Source organism: Microcaecilia unicolor, chromosome 3 (assembly GCF_901765095.1).
Source record: "Microcaecilia unicolor chromosome 3, aMicUni1.1, whole genome shotgun sequence".
In the NCBI taxonomy this organism is placed as follows: Eukaryota; Metazoa; Chordata; class Amphibia; order Gymnophiona; family Siphonopidae; genus Microcaecilia; species Microcaecilia unicolor.
Genome location: NC_044033.1, coordinates 256,427,967 through 256,449,116, shown reverse-complemented (window position 1 = coordinate 256,449,116; position 21,150 = coordinate 256,427,967). Strand labels below are relative to the sequence as shown.

The 21,150-nt window shown below is 46.1% G+C and overlaps 1 protein-coding gene across 4 annotated transcripts; it reads left to right on the top strand.

The window, feature by feature from the left end:
- The first annotated feature begins 285 nt into the window (after positions 1-285).
- TBC1D17 (TBC1 domain family member 17) lies at positions 286-20,917 on the top strand. Of its 4 annotated transcripts, none has more exons than XM_030197987.1 (17): positions 286-332; positions 1,287-1,385; positions 2,690-2,764; positions 2,981-3,101; positions 3,352-3,562; positions 4,616-4,727; positions 6,198-6,359; positions 6,527-6,658; positions 6,904-7,007; positions 7,110-7,204; positions 7,397-7,513; positions 7,820-7,920; positions 15,635-15,734; positions 15,889-15,986; positions 17,377-17,493; positions 17,608-17,694; positions 19,945-20,917. In XM_030197987.1, the coding sequence occupies exons 1-17, from the start codon at positions 291-293 to the stop codon at positions 20,155-20,157; spliced, it is 1,986 nt and encodes a 661-aa protein (XP_030053847.1). In that variant the 5' UTR covers positions 286-290; the 3' UTR covers positions 20,158-20,917. The 4 variants fall into 4 exon arrangements, with proteins under 4 accessions (XP_030053847.1, XP_030053849.1, XP_030053848.1 ...); XM_030197989.1 differs by having other exon boundaries at positions 326-403; XM_030197988.1 differs by lacking the exon at positions 286-332 and adding an exon at positions 419-478.
- The last annotated feature ends 233 nt before the right edge of the window (positions 20,918-21,150 follow it).

The window sequence follows — 21,150 nt, the reverse complement described above, 5'->3', positions numbered from 1 at the left end:
GAGGGGAGACAGAGCAGCAACACTCCTGCTTGTTGTCAGCGGCTCTGTGTCCTTGAACCCGGACTCCGCCAGACTAATGCCAATGGTTGCCCCTTACAATGATGGCGGAGCCTGGGGCGGACCGAGGAAGAGGTCACGGGGCGAGCCTTAGAATGGGGCGTGGCCTGTTCGCGCAGCGGCGGGACCAAAGAGGTTAGATTGAGAACCTCCTTGGGCGGGAAAAGGAGGATTTAGAGGCGTAGCCAGTTGGGCGTCAATGAACACGGGCCGAAGCGGAAGTTGGCGTTGCTATGACAGAGCGTGTGACCTGTGACCTTCTCAGGCGGCAGCTGGTGCGGAAGTGACGTTGAGGGGCGGGCCTGCTGTGTGGTATTTTTTTTGGGTGATGGAGGCTTGTGAGAAGGTGAGGGAAGAGAGAGAGGAGAAGACTGGGGGCTGGACCTGGGGACAGATGGAGGAGGGGGTAGAGATCCTCGAGGCAAGAATCAGGGCAGGGGGAGCGTGGAGAGGGAAGGGATGCTGGAGGTAGGACTAAAAGAGGGGCCAGACCCGAGAGGTAGGGAAAGGAGAGTCTCGGGAAGGAGGGAGGTGACAGGTGGTTGAAGGCGGGGAAGCTGGAGGCAGGAGTGAGGGCTGGAGGGAAAAGGAGTCAGAAATGAGGGCCCTGGAGTGGCAGGGGAGGGGGTCAGAAATGAGGGCCCTGGAGTAGCAGGAGGGAAAAGTGTATCTTTCTGCTCTGATTCAGAGAACTTTCTAGCTATAAAACTGTAGAAATAAAAGCAACCCCCCCCCTCCCCCCCAGCTTGGGATTCACTGAGCACTGGATTGTGTTGGGAAGAGGTAGATGGTTTGTGGCTGAGTACTAGGTGTGGTTTGTGTAGAGATTTGTGTGCCACTCAGATATATATGTATCAGGGGGTGGGATAGTAAATTCTTAATAAACTTGGTGGATATTTGGAAAAAGTTTGGAAGTTGTAAACTCCCAGAATCTGGTGTCCACTGTTAGGGAAGGGAAATGGGACTTGATATACTGCCTTTCTGTGGTTTTTGCAACTACATTCAAAGCAGTTTATATTCAGGTACTTATTTTGTACCAGGGGCAATGGAGGGTTAAGTGACTTGCCCAGAGTCACAAGGAGCTGCAGTGGGAATCAAACTCAGTTCCCCAGGATCAAAGTCCACTGTACTAACCACTAGGCTACTCCTCCACTTTAGGGTTCATTCCCTTGAGCTGCCTAACTGCTGCCAGATCATTTTTTCACCAAATAATGTTTTTATTTTTCCAGGTGGTTTTTGAGAAGGATGGAGTGTTCCTCCACACCAGTGCAAAGAGACAACAGGACCAGGACTCGCTGATCCCTGGAGTTATCCGCATTATTGAGAAGGTAGGAACTCCCTGATGTCTCCTACTCTTCTGGCCTGACAGTAACCGTTCCAGTTTAATAATGTGTTCAACCTGAGACTAAAACCCAGGTGGTTTATATTCGGGCCTGATCTTGGATTTCTGTAATTGTTTAAGATGGCAGATGCCATAGTTTCAAGCGTTTGGGAGTTTCATGAAAGATGAGTTTAATCAGCACAGATGGGCACCCTGGACTCCTGAGAAGACATTAACCAGTATTGTTGCAGTAGCTCAGACTCCGAACCAGCTCTGGCCCTACGCATACTTTTTTCTCTGGTTTTCAGGAGCACAGCTCAGTGTCTGGTACTAGGTCACAGCCATGTGTTCTGCACTCTGGCAAATATATTTAGTGAAGGATCTGGTGTGGCTCAGTTTTAGCAGAGAGAGAGAAGCATCAAGCAAATCTGATTTCTGTGGGTGGCTCGAGACTAGGCCCCATCTGTGCTCTCTTCAGACTCAAAGAAAGGAGGGTACTCTGCTCCAGGAGAATCCTCGTCCATCACAAAGAGACCTGCAGGGAAAAGCCACAGTCAGAACTTGAAGGCAGGAGCCTAGTGAGATCCCTCAGGGATGCAAAGAGAGGCAGCAGCCCAGTGACACAGCTGCAGGGGCATGTTGGATACAAGAACTCAGAGGAGGCTAGTAGCTGCATGTGATTTATTTGGATTTCATCACAGCTTTTGACAGTGTGTGCACAGAACACGTGCAAATAACCGGAGCAGTCCAGGGCTAGTTTAGATAAACGGGGCAACTCTGAGGAGAGAGCAGAGATTAGTGGAGCGTCTTGGGGATCAGCCCTGGGATACGTTTTATTCAATAACATTGTCAGCATAGGGTTAGAAGGAAACATTTTTCCTTTTTCTGGATGACTCTCGAGAGCATAAATGGAATTAGAAGTAAAAGAAATACCTAGAATAGGGAATCATGATCGGAGGAGCAATGTCTTAAAACACCTTTTTATACAAAAGGTGGGAAATGTTTAAATGGATGAAGGAGACTGAAATAACTGACTTCTAGGAGGCATGGGGTAAAAATAGAGGAGATTTTAACTAAATAAAATAGAATTAACGCTTAAACCTTTCTGGTAGGCTGTGGCCAGGTTGCTGCAGCAGGTGGTGTACTGGGTTTCATCTAGAGGGGCCACCAGGTTTTAAGTCTGCATGTTTGGGTAATAGCTGTGCTGGAGGCTCATGGGATTGTGAAGGGACATGGAAGGGAGGGGATGCTAGAGATTTTGGATGGGGCTTGTTAATGCTGCTGGTTTCCTCACTGTTCATCTATTCTCAGACCTCAGATGTGGTCGTACAGTGGATGCCAGTGAATGAGATCGGTGATGCACCCCAGATTGTCTACTCCAAAAAGGTGACTGCACGGACCTGCAAATACCACTGCTTTAAACTAATCCTAGTCAGGTTTACCTGTGTCTCTCCCTTCCTTCCTGACAAAATGTCTGTCCTTAGTCTCTCTATACTGAGTGTTGCTGCATCTCCTTGTCCCTTTCTGTCAGTCTTTGTCCCCAAAAGCCCTTTATGCTGAGTGGTACTATTTTGATAACTTTTTTTGCTTTTGCGTCTGCAGGAGTCCCCTGGGAATGTGGTGTGCCGTGCAGAGGAAGACCTGTATGACCCAGGCTATGAACCAGACTGGGCTGTGATCAGCACTGTGGGGACGAGAGCCCGTGCTTCGGAGGAGATCCCAGGTAGCTACAGTCCAGAAGTGGCTGTTGGGTTTCAGTGAGGAATGTTATGTAACATGGTGGTGTTGGTGCAGATGTTATTTTGGGTAGGGTAAAAGTTTGACAAGTCATCTGGTTGCAGCAGAAATTGAACAGAAGTAGAAGGAGCTAGTATGCAGGAAACTTCCTGTCCCATCAGTGGCACCTTTCTTCGCTCTTTGGGATCCGTAATGTATTTTGTGGGTGTCCTATCTGTGTACATCTTGTGTTGCAGCCCCAGCAGTGAAGGCTGGGCCCCGCGGAAAGTGGGCCTTCTCCCTCAGCTTGTCGGAGCTGAAGTCCATCCGGAAGAATAAGCCAGGCCTCGGCTGGTCCTATCTCATTTTCATGACCAAGGATGGAGTATCCATTCAGGCCCTGCACTTTCACCACGGTGGCACAAGAGCTCTTTTGAAGGCCCTGTCCAAATATGTGATCCTGGCCACGTGAGTGTGAAAAGAGGGAGGGAGCACCCTGGAGCAGTGGTTCCCCTATGAAGTTGCAGCAAAAGAGCTGCTCCTCATCCCTCTGGACCTCCACTGAGACTAATGCCTAGTAGAGGCAGCCAGCACGAGGCCTGTGAGTCTGTGAATGTTCACAAGACACTCTGTTCTTTCCTGTTGATTGGTTCTGAGGTCTGTGAGCGCACATGGACACACAGGCTTCTGTTGTGACGAGGGCCACCATAGCAGTTGTTGCTGTTAGCATACGTTATGGAAGGAGGAAGTGGATGAGAGAGAAGGGGAGGTCTGCTATTTTATTTTCATTATCACCCATGGTTGTATGAATTTTAAGGTGTTTTAAAATGGGATTACACTGGATAAGTTTGGGAAGCACCGGGCTAGAGGGTTACAGGTACTTCTGATTTCCAAAAATACTAGGACTAGGGGCATGCAATGAAGCTACAAAGTAGTAAATTTAAAACTATTGAAGAGAACTTTTTGTCACTCAACATGTAATTAAACTCTGGAATTCGTTGTCAGAGAATGTTGTAAAGGCGGTTAGCTTGGCAGAGTTTAAAAAAGGTTTGGATGGCTTCCTAAAGGAAAAGTCCAAAGACCATTATTAAATTGGACTTGGGGAAAATCCACTATTTCTGGGATAAGCAGTATAAAATGTTTTGTACTTTTTTGGGGAGCTTGCCAGGTATTTGTGACCTGGATTGGCCACTGTTACAGGATGCTGGGCTTGATGGACCTTTGGTCTGTCCCAGTATGACAATACTTATGTACTTATGTAGAGCAGGCAGTAGGTAGGTCAGGAAGAGCTAGGGAAGAGAGCAGGGAGGGAGTGGTCACAACCAAGAGAGGAGGTATGGGGGGGGGGCAGGGAGGGAGCGAGTGGTCACAACTGGGAAGGAGGATAGGGAGGGAGCAGTCACAGTCATGAGGCAGAGGCACACATATTGCTGGGACAGCTAAAGTAGTTCCTTTGCTGCTCTTTGGGCTGGTATTGGTGGTCATTCTGGTGAGACTGAGCATCTGTTTCTCTTGCCACAGCTCTCCCAAAGACTCCCGCCTGTACTTGGTTTACTCGCATGATTCCTATGCTCTTTCTCATTCTTTTGATGAACTCCAGCTCTTTGATGATAATTCTTCCCACCTTGTGTCGGTAAGTGCACCTGTGTTTTGTGTGAACCTGTTTTTCTGGCCTGGTGCCGGTGAATGCACGGGAGTTTTGAACGGCTTCTGGCCTGCTGCTGGTGAATGTATGTCTGTGCTGGTGAATGTACGTCTGAGGATGACAATCTGGGCAGAACTAGTACAGAAACGTGTTATTCTGCGTGGGGACCAGGAGGTGGCTAGAAGAGAGAGAGTGTAAAGGTATTTGGATCAGAAGAGGAAGCCTCGGCCTGTGGGGGGTAGGGGGCTGCTGCAGTGTGTCCCTAGGGAGGGGGATTGAGCTGCGGCTTGCTGAGGATAGGAAGTAAAGGTGGGGTGAGGTCGAGAGCTGGGGGTTGTCTTGCTATACCATGTGCCTGGAATAGACTTCCTGAGCCGGTATGTCAAGCTCCATCTCTGGCTGTCTTCAAATCTAAGCTAAAAGCCCACCTTTTTGATGCTTCTTTTAACTCCTAACCCTTACATCTGTTTTAGCATTCCTGCCTTGTATATTCTTTATTTGTCCTGTTTTAGATTGTAAGCTCTGTCGAGCAGGTACTATCCCTTATGTGTTCAGTGTACATCGCTGCATACGTCTAGTAGCTCTATATAGAAGTAGTAGTAGACAAGCTGGGGGAAACTGTGGAGAATAAAGCCAGATGTGGGTGGGTGGGCGAGAGAGCTGAAGATATTCCCTGTGCGAAAGGATGGAAAGGTAGCTGGACTATTGAGCCTATGGGTGAACAGTTGGGAGACTGAATTTAGGGGAGAAGCTTGAGACCAGGACCCTGGGGAGAGGGTATTATCAGGTATTTATCAGGTATTAAACTAAGCATTATTCAGACCATGATTATATTCTGCTGTTCTGACAAATGTGTTTGAATTTAAGTATTTATGTGCAGAATCCTCTCTCTTCGCCCCCCCCCCCCCCCCCAAGGTTATATGGACACGCGTGTCTTTGGCCACATTGCATCTTGGCTCTGTCTTTAATAGAGGAGTAGCCTAGTGGTTAGTGCAGCTCCTTGTGACTCGGGGCAAGTCACTTAACCCTCCATTGCCCCAGGTACAAATAAGTACCCGTATATACTATGTAATCCAAGACAATATATCAAGTCCCATTCCGTTGCTACTATTTGAGCTTCTAGATGGACTGTTGCTATTGGAGGAGTAGCCTAGTGGTTAGTGCAGCAGACTTTGACCCTGGGGAACTGGGTTTGATTCCCACCACAGTCACTTAACCCAGGTACAAATAAGTACCTGTATATACTATGTAAACCACTTTGAATGTAGTAGCAAAACCCACAGAAAGACAGTATATCAAGTCCCAATCCCTTTCCCTTTAATCCAGTTTCTTTTTCTATTTTTTTCTCATACACACACTCACACATACACGGTTTGCATGTTTTCTCTCACCGTTATTTCAGTCTCTATTGTAAGTAATCTCCGGGTGTCTATTTTTCCTATCTGCTTGTGGTTGCAGCGCTTCTTACAAGACCCATATTCTGCCACTTTTGGAAGCTTCTCTAAGGTCACCAACTTCTTCCGAGGAGCTCTCAAGCCTCATGATGGGTCCCAGCAGAGGCCTCTGTCGGAGATGGCCATGGGGCTGGAGGATGAGCCCGGGTTTGAGGTCATCACCTGTGTAAGTATGATCAGAGGATTGGAGGGAACGGGGTGAGCAGGCTGGTGCATAGTGTACTGGTGTATAATCTGCTGTTGAGATGCGGGGTGTGTCCTGCTGTCATGTTATGATGGTGGAAATTTTAGTTTTCATCCCTGTTGTAACACTTTTATTAACGGGCGCTGCAGCAGGCCAACCTGGGCGACAGACCGAGTGTTCAGCGTCAGCTGGCAGTGACTGAGCAGGAATGGGAAAAACATGTGGATGCAGATGGCAGAGTCAGTGGTGTGGAGGACCTGAAGAAACGCATATTTACTGGGGTAAGTGTACATCTCCTCTCTACGCTTCAAAGTCTCTCTTCTTTGCACACCATGGCAGTAAGCCTGTGTCTTTTCTCCTTCGTGCTTTCAGTGAACAGGGCCTGTTCTCTTCCTTGCAGGGAGCTCCTGGGATTGTTTTTTCTCTCTTCTGTTACTTGTCATTTCCTGTCAGGCTGACTGTACTTGAGGGGTAGGTTTACTTTTTAACTGCTTGACCCAGAGCTGTCACCTTGCCTCCGTGACAGGGTTTGAGTCCTGGGCTGCGGAAGGATGTGTGGAAGTTTTTGCTGGGCTATTACCCCTGGGAGAGCACATCCGAAGAGCGCAAGGTACTGCTGAGAAGGAAGACGTGAGTACCGACTAATTTTCCTTATGTGGAACCTCTGAGGCTGTGTCTGTCCTTGCCGTGGTGCGGGGGGCAAGAGGTACTCACCCATGTATCTCTCCTCAGGGATGAATATTTCCGCATGAAGCTACAGTGGAAATCGGTGTCTGAAGATCAGGAGAAGAGGAACTCGTTGCTTCGAGGATACCGTAGCCTCATAGGTGAGTGAATGAGGAAGGAGCAGGCTTGGGGGTTACTGTCAGTGCAGCCTCGTAGATAAACTCTCAGGCCTGCAACTTTCTAATCGGTTCATTTCTGTGCAGCTTCATAAGTGAGGGCGGGAGGAGGCTGGGGGTGTGCAGCACAGTTTTCAGTTTTCTCATTGTCCTTGCCCCTTGGATTTTTTTTTTCAGAGAGAGACGTTAGCCGGACTGATCGTAATAACAAGTTCTACGAGGGAAGTAGTAATCCGGGCCTTGTGCTTCTCAATGATGTACTTACGACTTACTGCATGTTTAACTTTGATCTGGGTGAGTTATCCTTGATCTCGTTCTTCCAGTATCTGTGCTGTGTGGTGGTGATTGGTCCGGGGGTCTCCAGTGTCTGCGCTGTGTAATAACTAGCTCTCCTGGTTGTAATGGATGTTATATGTACATTTCACTCTATCTCTCTCTGTCTCTGTGTCTATCTATCTCTCTCTATCTCTATGTTCCTTCTGAGCCTGGCAGTCTGTCCCTCAAGTTCTTGTCCATATAACCTGGTGTGCTAGCGCTTGGGTCTGCCTCCTGCAAGCCCCCACCTCTCTCTTGGTTCTGACACCATGTCTTTGATTGCAGGGTACGTGCAGGGAATGAGTGACCTGCTCTCGCCCATCCTCTACGTGATGCAGAATGAGGTGGATGCTTTCTGGTGCTTCTGTGCCTTCATGGAACTGGTGGTGAGTGAACGGGAAGGACGGGCGGATGGGGCACATTGCTCTCAGAGTGGGACTCTGTTTGGAGGGCATTAGTATAGTCCCCTGCCTCTGCGCCTTCAGACTTGCATCTGAATGCAACCTCCCACCCACCAGCCGGGGTCCTACATGCATCTGGGCAGGTATTCCCCTGATGGTTTCTGGGGACACTGTAAGTCTCTTCCCCCACCCCCCCAAAAAGATTCTGAGGTTCACAAAATGTGATGTTCCATTACGTAGCTTCTCGCTATTCCAGAACCTGTGGGTAATAAGTGCAAGGCCTTGTGGAAGGGAGTCCTTGCTGGGAAAGACATGGGTCCCAGGGGCTCAGCAAGCTCACATATCATCTCCATCCCGCTGCAGTGGGTCCTTGTGAAATTTCAAGGTACCAATCTACTACATTTCTTTGAAGGGGTGAACAAACATGTGGATAAAGGTGAGCCGGTTGATATTGTGTATCTTGATTTTTAGAAGGCATTTGACAAAGTACCTCATGAAAGACTCCAGAGGAAATTGGAGAGTCATGGGATAGGAGGTAGTGTTCTATTGTGGATTAAAAACTGGTTGAAAGGTAGAAAACAGAGAGTAGGGTTAAATGGTCAGTATTCTCAATGGAGAAGGGTAGTTAATGGGGTTCCCCAGGGCTCTGTGCTAGGCCGCTGCTTTTTAACATATTTATAAATGACCTAGAGATGGGAGTAACTAGTGAGGTAATTAAATTTCCTTAGCGTCCCTCCGGACCGGACCAGGATTGGACTGATGGGTTGTGCACGCCTACCAGCAGGTGGAGACTGAGAAAGTTCTAAGACTAGAGAGCCCTGGCCATGTGACCCTAGCCCCAGTATTTTCTCAGTCTCCCAGCAGGTAGGAAGCGAGCCCATTAGTCTCTCTCTTTATCTTTCTCTTTTAGAGGTTAATAATAAAAACAACATTGCTACCTCTTCTTCTGTGCCTAGGAATTCTCTGTTAGACACTGGTCAGGTAGGGACTTCTTTTCCTTTCTTTCTTTTACAGCCTCTGGGGGTGTCAAACTCGGATGTCTCCGGGTCCCTCCCCCCTTCCTCCCCATCTCCCATACGTAGCTGGGAAGGACTACCCTTTGTTTAGAAAGGTGTATGTCTTTGGGAGAGGCAGCCACTATAGAAAGTTAAATCTTATAAGCATTTTAAGGAGCAAGCTATATCCCCCGGCTTCTAACGAGCAGACAGCTCTGTGTTGTTCTATTACTCTTCAGCGGAGTTTTCCACATTACTTTAACGAGCAGGCAACTCTGGTTGCTGTTTTGGGTGTCTATATTATCTAGCTGGTTAAAAAAAAAAAAGAGGCAGCAGTAATTTGGAGTTTAGGTATAAAAAAAAAAAAGACAACTTGTCCCCACTGACTGAATGAGCAGACAGCTCCGTTTGATTGCATGGGAATGCTGTGAGTCAGCTGTGTAAAAAAAAAAAAAGAGTAAGCTGCAGCTTTTTGTTTTCAGCCCTCTTTTAGAGTTGAGCTGTATTTTATTTAGCACTGCCGTTTGTGTTCTTCCCTTAGCGGTTTGTTCGGCGGAGCAGGGCTTTAAAAAAAAAAAAAAAAAAAGAGTTTGGCGCGAATCGGGTACGCGCATTACAGTCATGTCCGAGAAGCTGAGACGCTGCGCTGTAGGCCAGCGTCGGGGGATCTCCTCTTCCGGCTCCTGTAAATATTGTGCGCCGCTGGGGGGTGCATCGGGACCTTCTCTTTCGCCGTCTTCGGGCTGTTTGGGGCTGATCTTCCTCAGGAGTCGCCTATGTTCTTTAGGGGGGGTCATTTCTTTGCTTTTTATGTTTTTAATGTTGAGTAGCTGGTTGCTGTAGCCTAATAGTCAGCACTACAGTCTCTGAAGCTGCTACTACTACTGTTTATAATTTCTAAAGCGCTACTAGAAAAATGCAGCACTGTACACTTGAACATGAAGAGACAGTCCTTGCTCCTCAGATCTTACAATCTCATTAGGACAGACAGAACAAACAAGAGATAAGGAGATTTTAAAGTGAGCAGGTTAAAATAAGGGTTCTGAACAGAGTGAAAAAGGGTTAGGAGTTAAAAGCAGCATCAAAAGGTGGGCTACAGAACTGGGTGCAGGTCCCAGTTTTAGCAATTTATTTCTCTCTGGGACTCCTGTATGTCTGTGTCCCACTATATATACATCACTTGGCCAGCCTGTTTGATGTTTGTTTCTTTATAATCTCGGGTGGCGTTTGTCTGTGGGCTAGGAGCCAACTTTTCAAAATTATTGGGGGTGCTAAGTCCAATGGAAATGACCCCTCCCTGGACATATACATGAGTTTTTCTCAATATTGGGGGTGCTCAAGCACCTACAGAGTCGGCTCCAATGTCTGTGGGAAGGTAGTTCACAGTTGTGTTTTTTTTTTTTTTTGTTATAGCATTTTTCGAAAGGTTGCTTTCCATACCAGGATATTTCCTATATGTTAGCTATACGTTTGTTCTTCCACAGGCATGGGGCCAGTAAGGATGTTATCATAGGTACATGCCATTGTCACCTGTTTAACTTTGTGTCATGAAATCATAGTTGCAGGCTACTCTTACATGACAGTCATCTTCTTATTTCCTCTGTCCAGGAGTTCTTGCGGTTTTATTTTTAGATGGTTATGCTTTTCATTTTGCCTCCTTTCTCTATCGCTCTCACGGCAAGGCATGTGAAGTAGGGGTCTCCCTACATAGACTCTTGGATCTTAGACCATTTTCTCTCTTGATTCTTCCGAATGCAATTTTAATTTCTAGTTCCTAAGAATGGATCTCCCTTCCTCCTATTTGGAATCTCACTACTATCAAGCGTACTCTCAATGTCTCAAATCTTTATCACAAGAACCTAGTTCCTAAGAAGGAATTTTCCTTCCTCCTATTTCAATTCTAAATGCTGTCAAGAGCGCTCTCAAAGTCTCAAGTCTTTCATGAAAGCCTTCGATCCATAGTGAAGCTTCGTTCAGCACATTTTTTGATTCAAACGTTTCTGCATATTTCTCTTAGGAGAGTTTCTGAGAAGGATAGAGCCCGGTGTGAAGGAAGCTAAGCAGGGTCCGCCCGGGCTGGGTCCTGGAAGGGTGACCAGCTCACAATGCGCAATAATGTTCCTTCTCAACACTGTTTTCCAGTCTCTAAAAGTTCATCATAGTTATGCTACCCCTCAGAAAAGGGGAGATTCTTCTTCACTCATGGCGAGTCAGCTAGCTATTTAAAAAAAAAAAAAAAAACCTCTTGTCGACAAGTCAGCAAGTCGCAGACCGAGAAGTGCAATTTTTATGGTTCTCAGGATGCCTAGTACTGGTGGCCAAGAGTCGTCTAAATATTTCACAGTCTCCACAATATTTTGGGGTTACGTGCGACATAGTTGCAAGGCTTTTTCCCTGGGCAATTGCCTTTTGCAGTCTCATGAGCTGCACTCCTGTGCTCTTTATCTTTTTGAGTGTTCTGAAGCATTTGCAGCTTCCCTTTTGTTTTTTTCCTCAAGACTGCTGCTCTTCTTTTCGGCATTAGTTGAGTAGGACATTCCTCCAGGCATTTGGTTGTTACTTCCAGGACTACCGTGTGGTCTGTTTACTTTGCAACTTAATTTTTTCCTTCTTGGCATTCGGTTTGCTTTCAGGATTACCATGTGCTCTCTTTACATTGCAACTAGGGGACTGTCAGTCGCTCTCGGAGCAAGGAGGTATCCCTGAGGGCTAGTGTTTTATTCTGAGCACTCTGTCTTTGGTCAGCATTGTTGCCATGTTATGTTAGTCCGGAATGCTCTTTCTGTACTCTCATAGGACTGTTATCATCTTAGGTTACTTCAAAGACTCAATCCTGCTCTCTGGCAGGACTGTTTCTAGCTTATGTTCTTTCAGAATGGTCTTCGGTCTCCTGGTAGGTCTGTTGCCTTCTTAGGCTACATATTGAGGCCCCTGGTAGGTCTCTGGTCTTGTGTATTGAAGGTACATCCTTTCCTCGGACAGTTCTACTATCTGGTAATTCTGTTTCTTTACAGGGCTTGCATGTGCCCCCCCTTTACACGATTGACATATATGTCATTTTATTTTTGCATGTTTTCACTTTTCTCTGTAAGCTGCCTAAGGGGTAATCTAGTGAACAGTGCAGTGAGATGTCATCGGGGAGGCCCAGCTTCGGTTCTCACTCTGACTCTAGTCGTCCTGCCTCCTAGGTGGGTTCACATCCGCACTGATGTTTGGTTTATTTCATGGCTGATGTCTGTTTTATTCAAGGGGAGTCACCATTGCCAATTCCAGGCTCCGCTCATTTTCCCTTGCCTCACCCTATGCCTGGAACAGTCTTCCTGAATCCCTACGCCAAGCCCCCTCCCTACCCATCTTCAAATCCTTGCTTAAAGCTCACCTCTTCAATGCTGCATTCGGAACCTAACCTTTCGAACATATAGGTTGCCCCAATCTGTCTGACCTATGTGATTAACTGTACATTTGTCTTTTTAGATTGTAAGCTCTTCGAGCAGGGACCGTCCTTCCATGTTAAACTGTACAGCGCTGCATAACCCTAGTAGCGCTTTAGAAATGTTAAGTAGTAGTATTTGTATGGATCTACCATCTGACCAGCCCTGTAGCATGCCATCCCCTTCTGGCATGGTGGCCTTCTCTTCAGGTCGGGCATTTCTCTTAGATATTTGGATCTCAGGGGCATAACCCTTATGTTTTTTTTTTTCCTTGCAGATATACCAGGCTGCCTTTTAGGTTGTCATCTTGACTTTTTATGGAGCCGGGGGTGGGGGGGGTTCTGTTTTCTCTAGAGGACCTTCTCTCTTCCCCAGTCCGGCCTCTTTGTTTCTCTCTTGCTTAGGCTGGTGCATGCTCTCAGTCTGGGACAGGTATTCAGCCTTGCTAAGCAGGATGGCATCTTTTGTAGTTGCAGTATTCTCTTCTCAGCTTTTAGCCTCTGTGCCTTAGTGACATTGTCAGAGGGACAGGGTGGTGTTGTTCTTCGTACGATAATTCAAAATCATCTTGTTTAAGGTTTCTTTCTCCTTTCAGACACTGTTAGTAGCCATGGCTTCAGCTAGCAGGGTCAGAACTGCAAGTTTCTCTCATACAGGTTTTTTTTTTTTTTTCCAAACAGCTAGTACGTCTAGGTAAGAAGTACTTCTTCACCTGGGTATTTCTTTTTCACTCTACTGTAGTTTCCCATTTTTCATCTTTTCCAATCACTTTTTTCTTACTGGTCTGGACTCTTCTACTGGCGTTCAAGATCACAGGAAATTATATGCTTTATATATGCTTTACATATTAAAACAGATCTTATATATTTAGAGAGCTGTTACAAGCTATTTGGTCCTTCCTTTTGGTACTTCTAGTCAAGATAAGGTTGCCGTTGTTTCGGCCTCACTATATCTCGACGGATTAAGGAATTCATACCTTCTATTTGTCTACTCACTGGGGGACCATTTCCTGAGAGTGTTATAACATATGCTCCATCTTGAGAAGCGGGGTTCTTTCCTTCGCACAGCGATTTTTGGTGCACTAGGTGCACATTTTGTACGGTGCCATTTTGAGCTTAGCTTCATTCTCTTTTGATTGATATACACTCTACATGTTCATTGTCGCCAGGAGGTGATCTATGCAACTCGGAGATGCTTAGGGGTTTGAAAGGGTCCCTCCCTTAAGGTTACTGCTTTGGTACTTCCCATCAGTCCAATCCTGGTCCGGTCCGGAGGGACGCTAAGGAAGGAGAAATTAGATCTTACCTGCTAATTTGCTTTCCTTTAGTCCCTCCGGACCGGACCAGGCCCCTCCCATATTTTGTCACTTTTTCAACGGGGTATTAAAAAAAAAAAAAAAGACGCTTGTACATTTATAGGACTTTAAGTGGACCATGCCACGTCTCTGGTCGGAGTTGCTGGTGGGTTCAGTTGCTGGAATATATATGTATGTATATATTTATATATCTATATATGTATAGAACTTTGAGGTCCTTAGCACTTCTGTGCTGAGAGTTGCTGGTGAGTTCTAATTCAAGTGAGCCATACCACTTCTCTGGTAGGAGTTGCTGGTGAGCTTTCCTACAAAAGGGGACACACCACTTCTCTGGTGAGAGTTGCTGGGGTAAGCCATGCTAGTATATATATGTGAACCTTTAGGTAAGCCATGCTAGTATATATATGTGGAACTTTAAGTGAGCCATACCACTTCTCTGGTGAGAGTTGCTGGTGAGCTATAAGACAAGTGAGCCATACCACTTCTCTGGTGAGAGTTGCTGGTGAGCTATAAGACAAGTGAGCCATACCACTTCTCTGGTGAGAGTTGCTGGTGAGCTATAAGACAAGTGAGCCATACCACTTCTCTGGTGAGAGTTGCTGGTGAGCTATAAGACAAGTGAGCCATACCACTTCTCTGGTGAGAGTTGCTGGTGAGCTCTAATACAAATCGGGCCATACCACTTCTCTGGTAAGAGTTGTTGGTGAGCTCTGATACTTGGCCTTGCCGGGTGCTTTGTGGCTGCTAGGATTCCATGTGGCACAGAAGTCTCGTATTTCTTTCTTTCCTGCTTTTAGTCAAATACTGAGGCTAGGGTCACATGGCCAGGGCTCTCTAGTCTTAGAATTTTCTCAGTCTCCACCTGCTGGTAGGCGTGCACAACCCATCAGTCCAATCCTGGTCCGGTCCGGAGGGACTAAAGGAAAGCAAATTAGCAGGTAAGATCTAATTTCTCCTTGCTGATGACACAAAGTTATTCAAAGTTGTTAAATTGCGGGAGGATTGTGAAAAATTTCAAGAGGACCTTACGAGACTGGGCGACTAAATGGCTGATGACATTTAATGTGAGCAGGTGCAAAGTGATGCATGTGGGGAAAGAGGAACCTGAATTATAGCTACGTCATGCAAGGTTCCACGTTAGGAGTCACGGACCGAGAAAGGGATCAAGATGTCGTCATTGCTGATAACGTTGAAACCTTCTTCTCAGTGTGTTGCTGCGGCTAAGAAAGCAAATAGAATGTTAGGTATTATTAAAGGAATGGAAAACAAAAATGAAGATGTTGTAATGCCTTTGTATCGCTCCATGGTGTGACCGCACCTCGAATATTGTGTTCAATTCTGGTTGCAGTATCTCAAAAAAGATATAGTGGAATTAGAAAAGGTGCAGAGAAGAGCGACGAAAATGATAAAGGGGATGCGACGACTTCCCTATGAGGAAAGGCAAAAGCGGCTAGGGCTCTTCAGCTTGGAGAAAAGGCGACTGAGGAGAGGTATGATAGAGGTCTATAAAATGAGTGGAATTGAACGGGTAGATGTGAAGCGTCTGTTCACACTTTCCAAAAATACTAGGACTAGGGGGCATGTGATGAAGCTACAATGTAGTAAATTTAAAACGAATCTGAGAAACTTTTTCTTCACTGAACGTGTAATTAAACTCTGGCATTCGTTGCCAGAGAATGTGGTAAAGGCGGTTAGCTTAGCGGAGTTTAAAAAAAGGTTTGGATGGCTTCCTAAAGGAAAAGTCCATAGACAGTTATTAAATGGACTAGGGGAAAATCCACTATTTCTGAGAGAAGCAGTATAAAATGTTTTCTACTTTTTTGGGGATCTTGCCAGGTATTTGTGATCTGGATTTGCCACTGTTGGAAACAGGATGCTGGGCTTGATGGACCTTTGGTCTTTCCCAGTATGGCAATACTTATGTACTTATGTAGATTTTTTTTTTTGTTTTCTTTCAGCACCATAACTTTGAGGAGAGCCAGGAAGGAATGAAGAGGCAGCTGCTTCAGCTGGGCCTGCTGCTCCACGTGCTGGACCCTGCACTGTGCGACTTCCTGGGTACATGTGTTTATCTTGCTGTAACTTGCAGCCTCTCCCACATTAATCTGCCACCAAGCTTCACCGTGTTTCCTGCCACGTGCTGGCCTTGCTATTATACTGCCCTATGTCCATCTCAGCATACTGACCACACGTGTCCTCGATCTCTCCACAGATGCCAAGGAGTCCGGCACGCTGTGCTTCTGCTTCCGATGGCTCCTCATCTGGTTTAAGCGGGAGTTCTCCTTCCCAGATGTGCTACAGCTGTGGGAGGTAAAGCCTTCGGCCTCGCTTTCTTGGAGTTCTCTGCCAGCAGGGGCATAGTCAGCTTGTGACATGGTGTGGAGGGGAACACGCAAGACCTAGAGACTCTAGTGTATTGGAACTTGGTATACTGTGTAGCCAAAATTAGGTCTTGGTGGCTTACAATATAACTAGTCATTAAGCCCGTAACAACGTGCTAGTTTTTGTTTTCCTATGGCCTCCCCTTCCCTCCCTGCTGCCTCCTCCTCCGATTTCCACGCCCATGTCCAAGTCCTCCTCCCTATTGGACTGTACTGCTGGTGGAGGCGGGGCTTGGACTTCTACACTCTCAGCGTTCCGACTCTACTGCACATTTGCAGGTGAGCCGGTCACTTGCCGTTTATATGTTTGATAATTTAAAACCCCTCCAAAAAAACATTAACATAAAACATACAGAAGTAATAGGAAAGCTTATATCGCACACGTAAAAGGAAAATCACACAGGACTGTACTATGCTGCACCTTTGAAACACACAAACCTGCAAATAGGACATCTCTGGGGAAAAAAATGGGCTTTTAACAATCCCTTGGGCTTAATGAAGGTTGGTTCCATCCTAAATCCTTAAACGGGTGCTTTGACCTGCCAAGTTGATGATGGTCTCAGAATACTGTAGTTAGTGGATACTCTGTAAAGAAGTGTTAAAGTGGCAGAATTAGAGACAGAATGAGAGAGTTCTATAGAATGGAAAGTAGTTTTTAAAACAGTCTGCCTGGCAGCCCTGGTAAAACCAGCCTGGTATGTGAGTGAAAATATAACAAAAGAGAGGGAACGAAGTACAAACTAAAGTCCAAACAAAAAAAACAGCACCACGGGCCTTTAAAAATGGAACACAGTTCTTTAATGAATGAGCCTTGACAAAAAGACCCGACACGGGCCGTGTTTCGGTGACTAGCACCTGCGTCAGGGGTCACAGTGATGACGTGGAAAACTTGGGGAATAACTCGAATATATTCCTCTACAATATATTATTCCTTACCCCACGTCTCATATAGTAAAAGCTACAAAGCACCAAGGCACTTTCACTTTCTGTATCCAAATGGATACTTTCACTTTCTGTATCCAAATGGATACAGAAAGTGAAAGTGCCTTGGTGCTTTGTAGCTTTTACTATATGAGACGTGGGGTAAGGAATAATATATTGTAGAGGAATATATTCGAGTTATTCCCCAAGTTTTCCACGTCATCACTGTGACCCCTGACGCAGGTGCTAGTCACCGAAACACGGCCCGTGTCGGGTCTTTTTGTCAAGGCTCATTCATTAAAGAACTGTGTTCCATTTTTAAAGGCCCCTATGTGAGTAAAAATACACATGTTGTTGTCCCTGCGACCAACACTTTTTTTTTTGTATTGCATCGGTAGGTCCTGTGGACAGGTCTCCCTGGACCTAACTTTCACCTGCTGGTAGCTTGCGGCATCCTGGACTCTGAACGAGAAGCCCTGATGAGTTCCGATTATGGATTTAATGAGATCTTGAAGGTAGGGGGTAACTCGTCTTCCAGTTTCCTGTTTTCTCTTTGATCTGCTTTTCTGGCATTGCCCGATTTTACTTCTCCTTGTCGTGCTGAGTTTGCTTCTTTTCTGTTTGTGCAGCATATTAACGAGCTGACCATGAGGATGAGTGTGGAGGACGTTTTGTGCCGTGCTGAAGCTCTGCATCAGCAGCTGACGGCTTGTCAGGTAGGTGACTTGTGTTGGCATCTCCTCAGTTTCATTGTGGATCTTTCGGTCACTTTGCTGTGCATTCAGGTGGGAGCTGAGTTTAGCAGAGCAGGTGGGACTGCAGCTGAGAAGAAATAGGAGTGGCAGCAGAGGGTCAGAGTTTGTTGTCATTCTCTTCTGTGCCACTGGGATCTCTGTCTTCCCCAGAGTGAAGAGGACTCCCTTCCCTTGCTATCCCCGTGCAAGATTTACCAGGACTTAAACAATTTCAGGCATACTGGGAACTTTTCCTGCCCTTTAACCCAGACTGAAGGGCTGAAGCCCTTTGTGTTCACTTGACAGGGGAACATAAAGGCAATTTTATAACCAGATATGCTTTTAAATGCACAGAAGTAACGCCATAAGAACATGCATGAGTGGTATCATGCATTAATGCAAAGGGATGGACCAGTGGGCATATCTCCCAGGTACAGGCATCTCCTGGAACATAAATTATACCCAGTGGTACCAGGTCTATGACTGGTGTATCCTAAGGCCCACTGATGCCGATTGTTAGCATTGTAGAACAATCTGGGCAGCCAGTGGCCTACTGGGAACGGCAGTTAAGTTAGTGCTGGTCTAGTGGGAAGTTTTTGGAACAAAGGGTTGTGAGTTCAAATCCTTTCAGTGAATAAATGTCTTTATTTGGAAAATGAAAATAAACAAGAGGTATATAAGGTGGAAGAAATTCAACCAACACATTGTCAAGTTAGTGGTGGCCTAGTGAAAAAGTGAACATGTTTTTTCAAGGAAGACTTTACGAAAAAAGAAGACTGGGTATCCAAGTGGTAGATGAAATTTAATGTGGACAAATGCAAAGTGATGCACATTGGAAAGAAAATCCGAATCATAGTTACCTGACGCTAGGGTCCACCTTGGGGGTCAGCACTCAAGAAAAAAGATCTAGGTGTCATTGTAGACAATACGCTGAAATCTGCCCAGTGTGTGGCGGTGGCCAAAAAAGCAAATAGGATGCTAGGAATTATTAGGAAAGGGATGATAAAAGGCCAATATTATAATGCCTCTGTATCGATCCATGGTGTGACATCACCTTGAGTATTGTGTTCAATTCTGGTCGTCATATCTCAAAAAAGGTATATTGGAATTAGAAAAGGTTCAAAGAAGAGCGACCAAAATGATAAAGGAGATGGAGCTCCTCTCATACGAGGAAAGCCTGAAGAGGTTAGGGCTCTTCAGCTTGGAAAAGAGACGAAGGAGGGGAGATATGATTGAGGTCTACAAAATCCTGAGTGGTGTAGAACGAGTACAAGTAAACTTTTTTTTTACTCGTTCCAAAAGTACAAATGATAGGGGACACTCGAGGAAGTTACATGGAATAATTTTTAAAACAAATAGGAAATATTTTTTTCATTCAACAAATAGTTAAGCTCTAGAACTCTTTACTGGAGGATGTGGTAACAGCGGTTAGCATATCTGGGTTTAAAAAAGATTTGGACAAATTCCTGGAGGAAAAGTCCATAGTCTGCTAATGAGACAGACATGGGAAGCAACTGCTTGACCTGGGATTTGTAGTATGGAGTGTTAACATGATTTGTGTTTCTGCCAAGTACTTGTGACCTGGATTGGCCACTGTTTGGAAAACAGGATACTGAGCTAGATGTACCATTGGTCTGACTCAGTATGGCTACTCTTATGTTCTTAATAGGTTCTCCCCACAGGGTGTGGTATTATAGAATACTTCCTCTGGGGAGTGTAATGTTATCTGACAATGTTACGTAGCATTATTGTTTAGGAAGCCTGTGCACTGGGCTCAGATGGAGGCAGGGCCTAAGCGATGCTTGCTGAGACCTCCAAGTGACCAAGGGGTAAATCTTGCATGGGTGTTAAGAGTAGATCTAAGAGAGAGAACAGTCTGATTATTGTGGTCCCTTCCAGGTAGCAGTGCAGCTATGAGAGAGAGAGGACTGTCTAATGCACTGGTCCCTTTCAGGTATTGGGGTAACAGCAGGCATGACATGTTCTGGAGCAGAGTGTGCAGGGTCCAGTTGAGCTGGGTGGAATGGCAGGGAATAGAGCCCCCCCCCCCCCAGGCTGTGTGCACTGTGGGTGAGGAGGGATTTATATGGTCATAGAAGTTGGACGCTTAGTTCTCTGCTATGCAAGGGATAAGCCATCAGTCTACTTTGTCTATATTCTTTTTCTGTATATTTTTTTCTTTATTGTTTTTTCTCTTTCCCCCTCCCCCCCCCCTTTTTAAACAACTCGCAGGAACTGCCTCTTAACGTTCAGGAGGTTCTGGGTCTTGCAAAGGTGAAATCCCCAACCCACAGCACTGAGAGTGATGGCTCCCCACAGCCGCTGTCCCCCAGTCAGACTCAGGAGCTGGAGCTGACAGACAGTGTGTCTCCCAGCCAGCCTGATAGCAGCATCGAGATTCTACCTACGGAAGACACTGCCACACCACAGAGCCTGTCGCCCTGAGCCTCCATGCCCCTGCTCAGCCCTCCAGCCAGTCTGACAGCATCAGGAGCACATAACCACACTACAGTGCTTCTCATCGTGAACCTTCCTGACTGTGCTTGGCACGCCTCATCCAACCTTACAGCACAATGGAAAACCAGCCCATCGATGGCCATGCTGTGCCACAACATGTCACCCTGACATCACTGCCTACACATGGCTCTCTGTCCCCGCATGGGAGTAGACTATGGACTCTCATGATGGAACCATACAGAAGACTGAGGGAGCAGCTCAACACAGAAAGGAAGACAAGTGCACGAGCAGCTCTTAACTGACTGCTCTGAAGGCAGTTCCTCCTGACCCAGCTCAGATGTACTCTACACGGCGCCGCTCTTCCTGACCTTAGGTGTATTAAACTTCACTGCACACAGTCTGACCCATGCTGCTGCTGAAGGGAGGTGCATGGAGCAACTTGATGCCTGCTCTTCCGTCCTGTTAATGCATACCTCTAAATGGCTTTTCTGTTCATCTGTGCTTCAACATATTCATTGCACTTTAAAAATATGTGTATATATATCTATATACATGTGTGTGTTTGTGTCCACGCTCCTGTCTTGCAGTGTGATGATTCTCACCAGTTCTGTCTGTTTTTTTACTTGGTGGTAGGTAGGTCTGCTTAACTTTGCTTTCTGGAGGGGAGCAAAGGAGCAGAATTCTGATATGACTGATCCTGGAATGGGCTTCCTTTATACAGTGCAATAAAGACTAATTCATTTTTAAATTACTCTTCTCTATTTGGATGTGACACATTTTATTTAGAAATAAGGTCCTTTTCAGAAAGGGGCATGTGATGGTCAGGTTCCTTACTGGTACAGTGCTGTATACTGCAGCTGATCTCTCTCCTTAATTTTAGTGGTCCTCTGAGCTGATCCCAGGCTTTTTATGAATTCTGTTCATATCGATTCACCCATCACCCTTTCCAGTGCTGTTACTGCTGTCTGCTCCCTCAGTCTG

What these genes read in the sequence shown, in the direction of transcription:
- TBC1D17 (XM_030197987.1), top strand. Translation starts at nt 291, where the DNA reads ATGACAGAGCGTGTGACCTGTGACCTTCTCAGGCGGCAGCTG. An exon ending in AGATTGTCTACTCCAAAAAG is followed by an intron (nt 2,765 to 2,980) that starts GTGACTGCACGG and finishes TTGCGTCTGCAG; the next exon opens with GAGTCCCCTGGGAATGTGGT. An exon ending in ATGTGCTACAGCTGTGGGAG is followed by an intron (nt 15,987 to 17,376) that starts GTAAAGCCTTCG and finishes TTGCATCGGTAG; the next exon opens with GTCCTGTGGACAGGTCTCCC.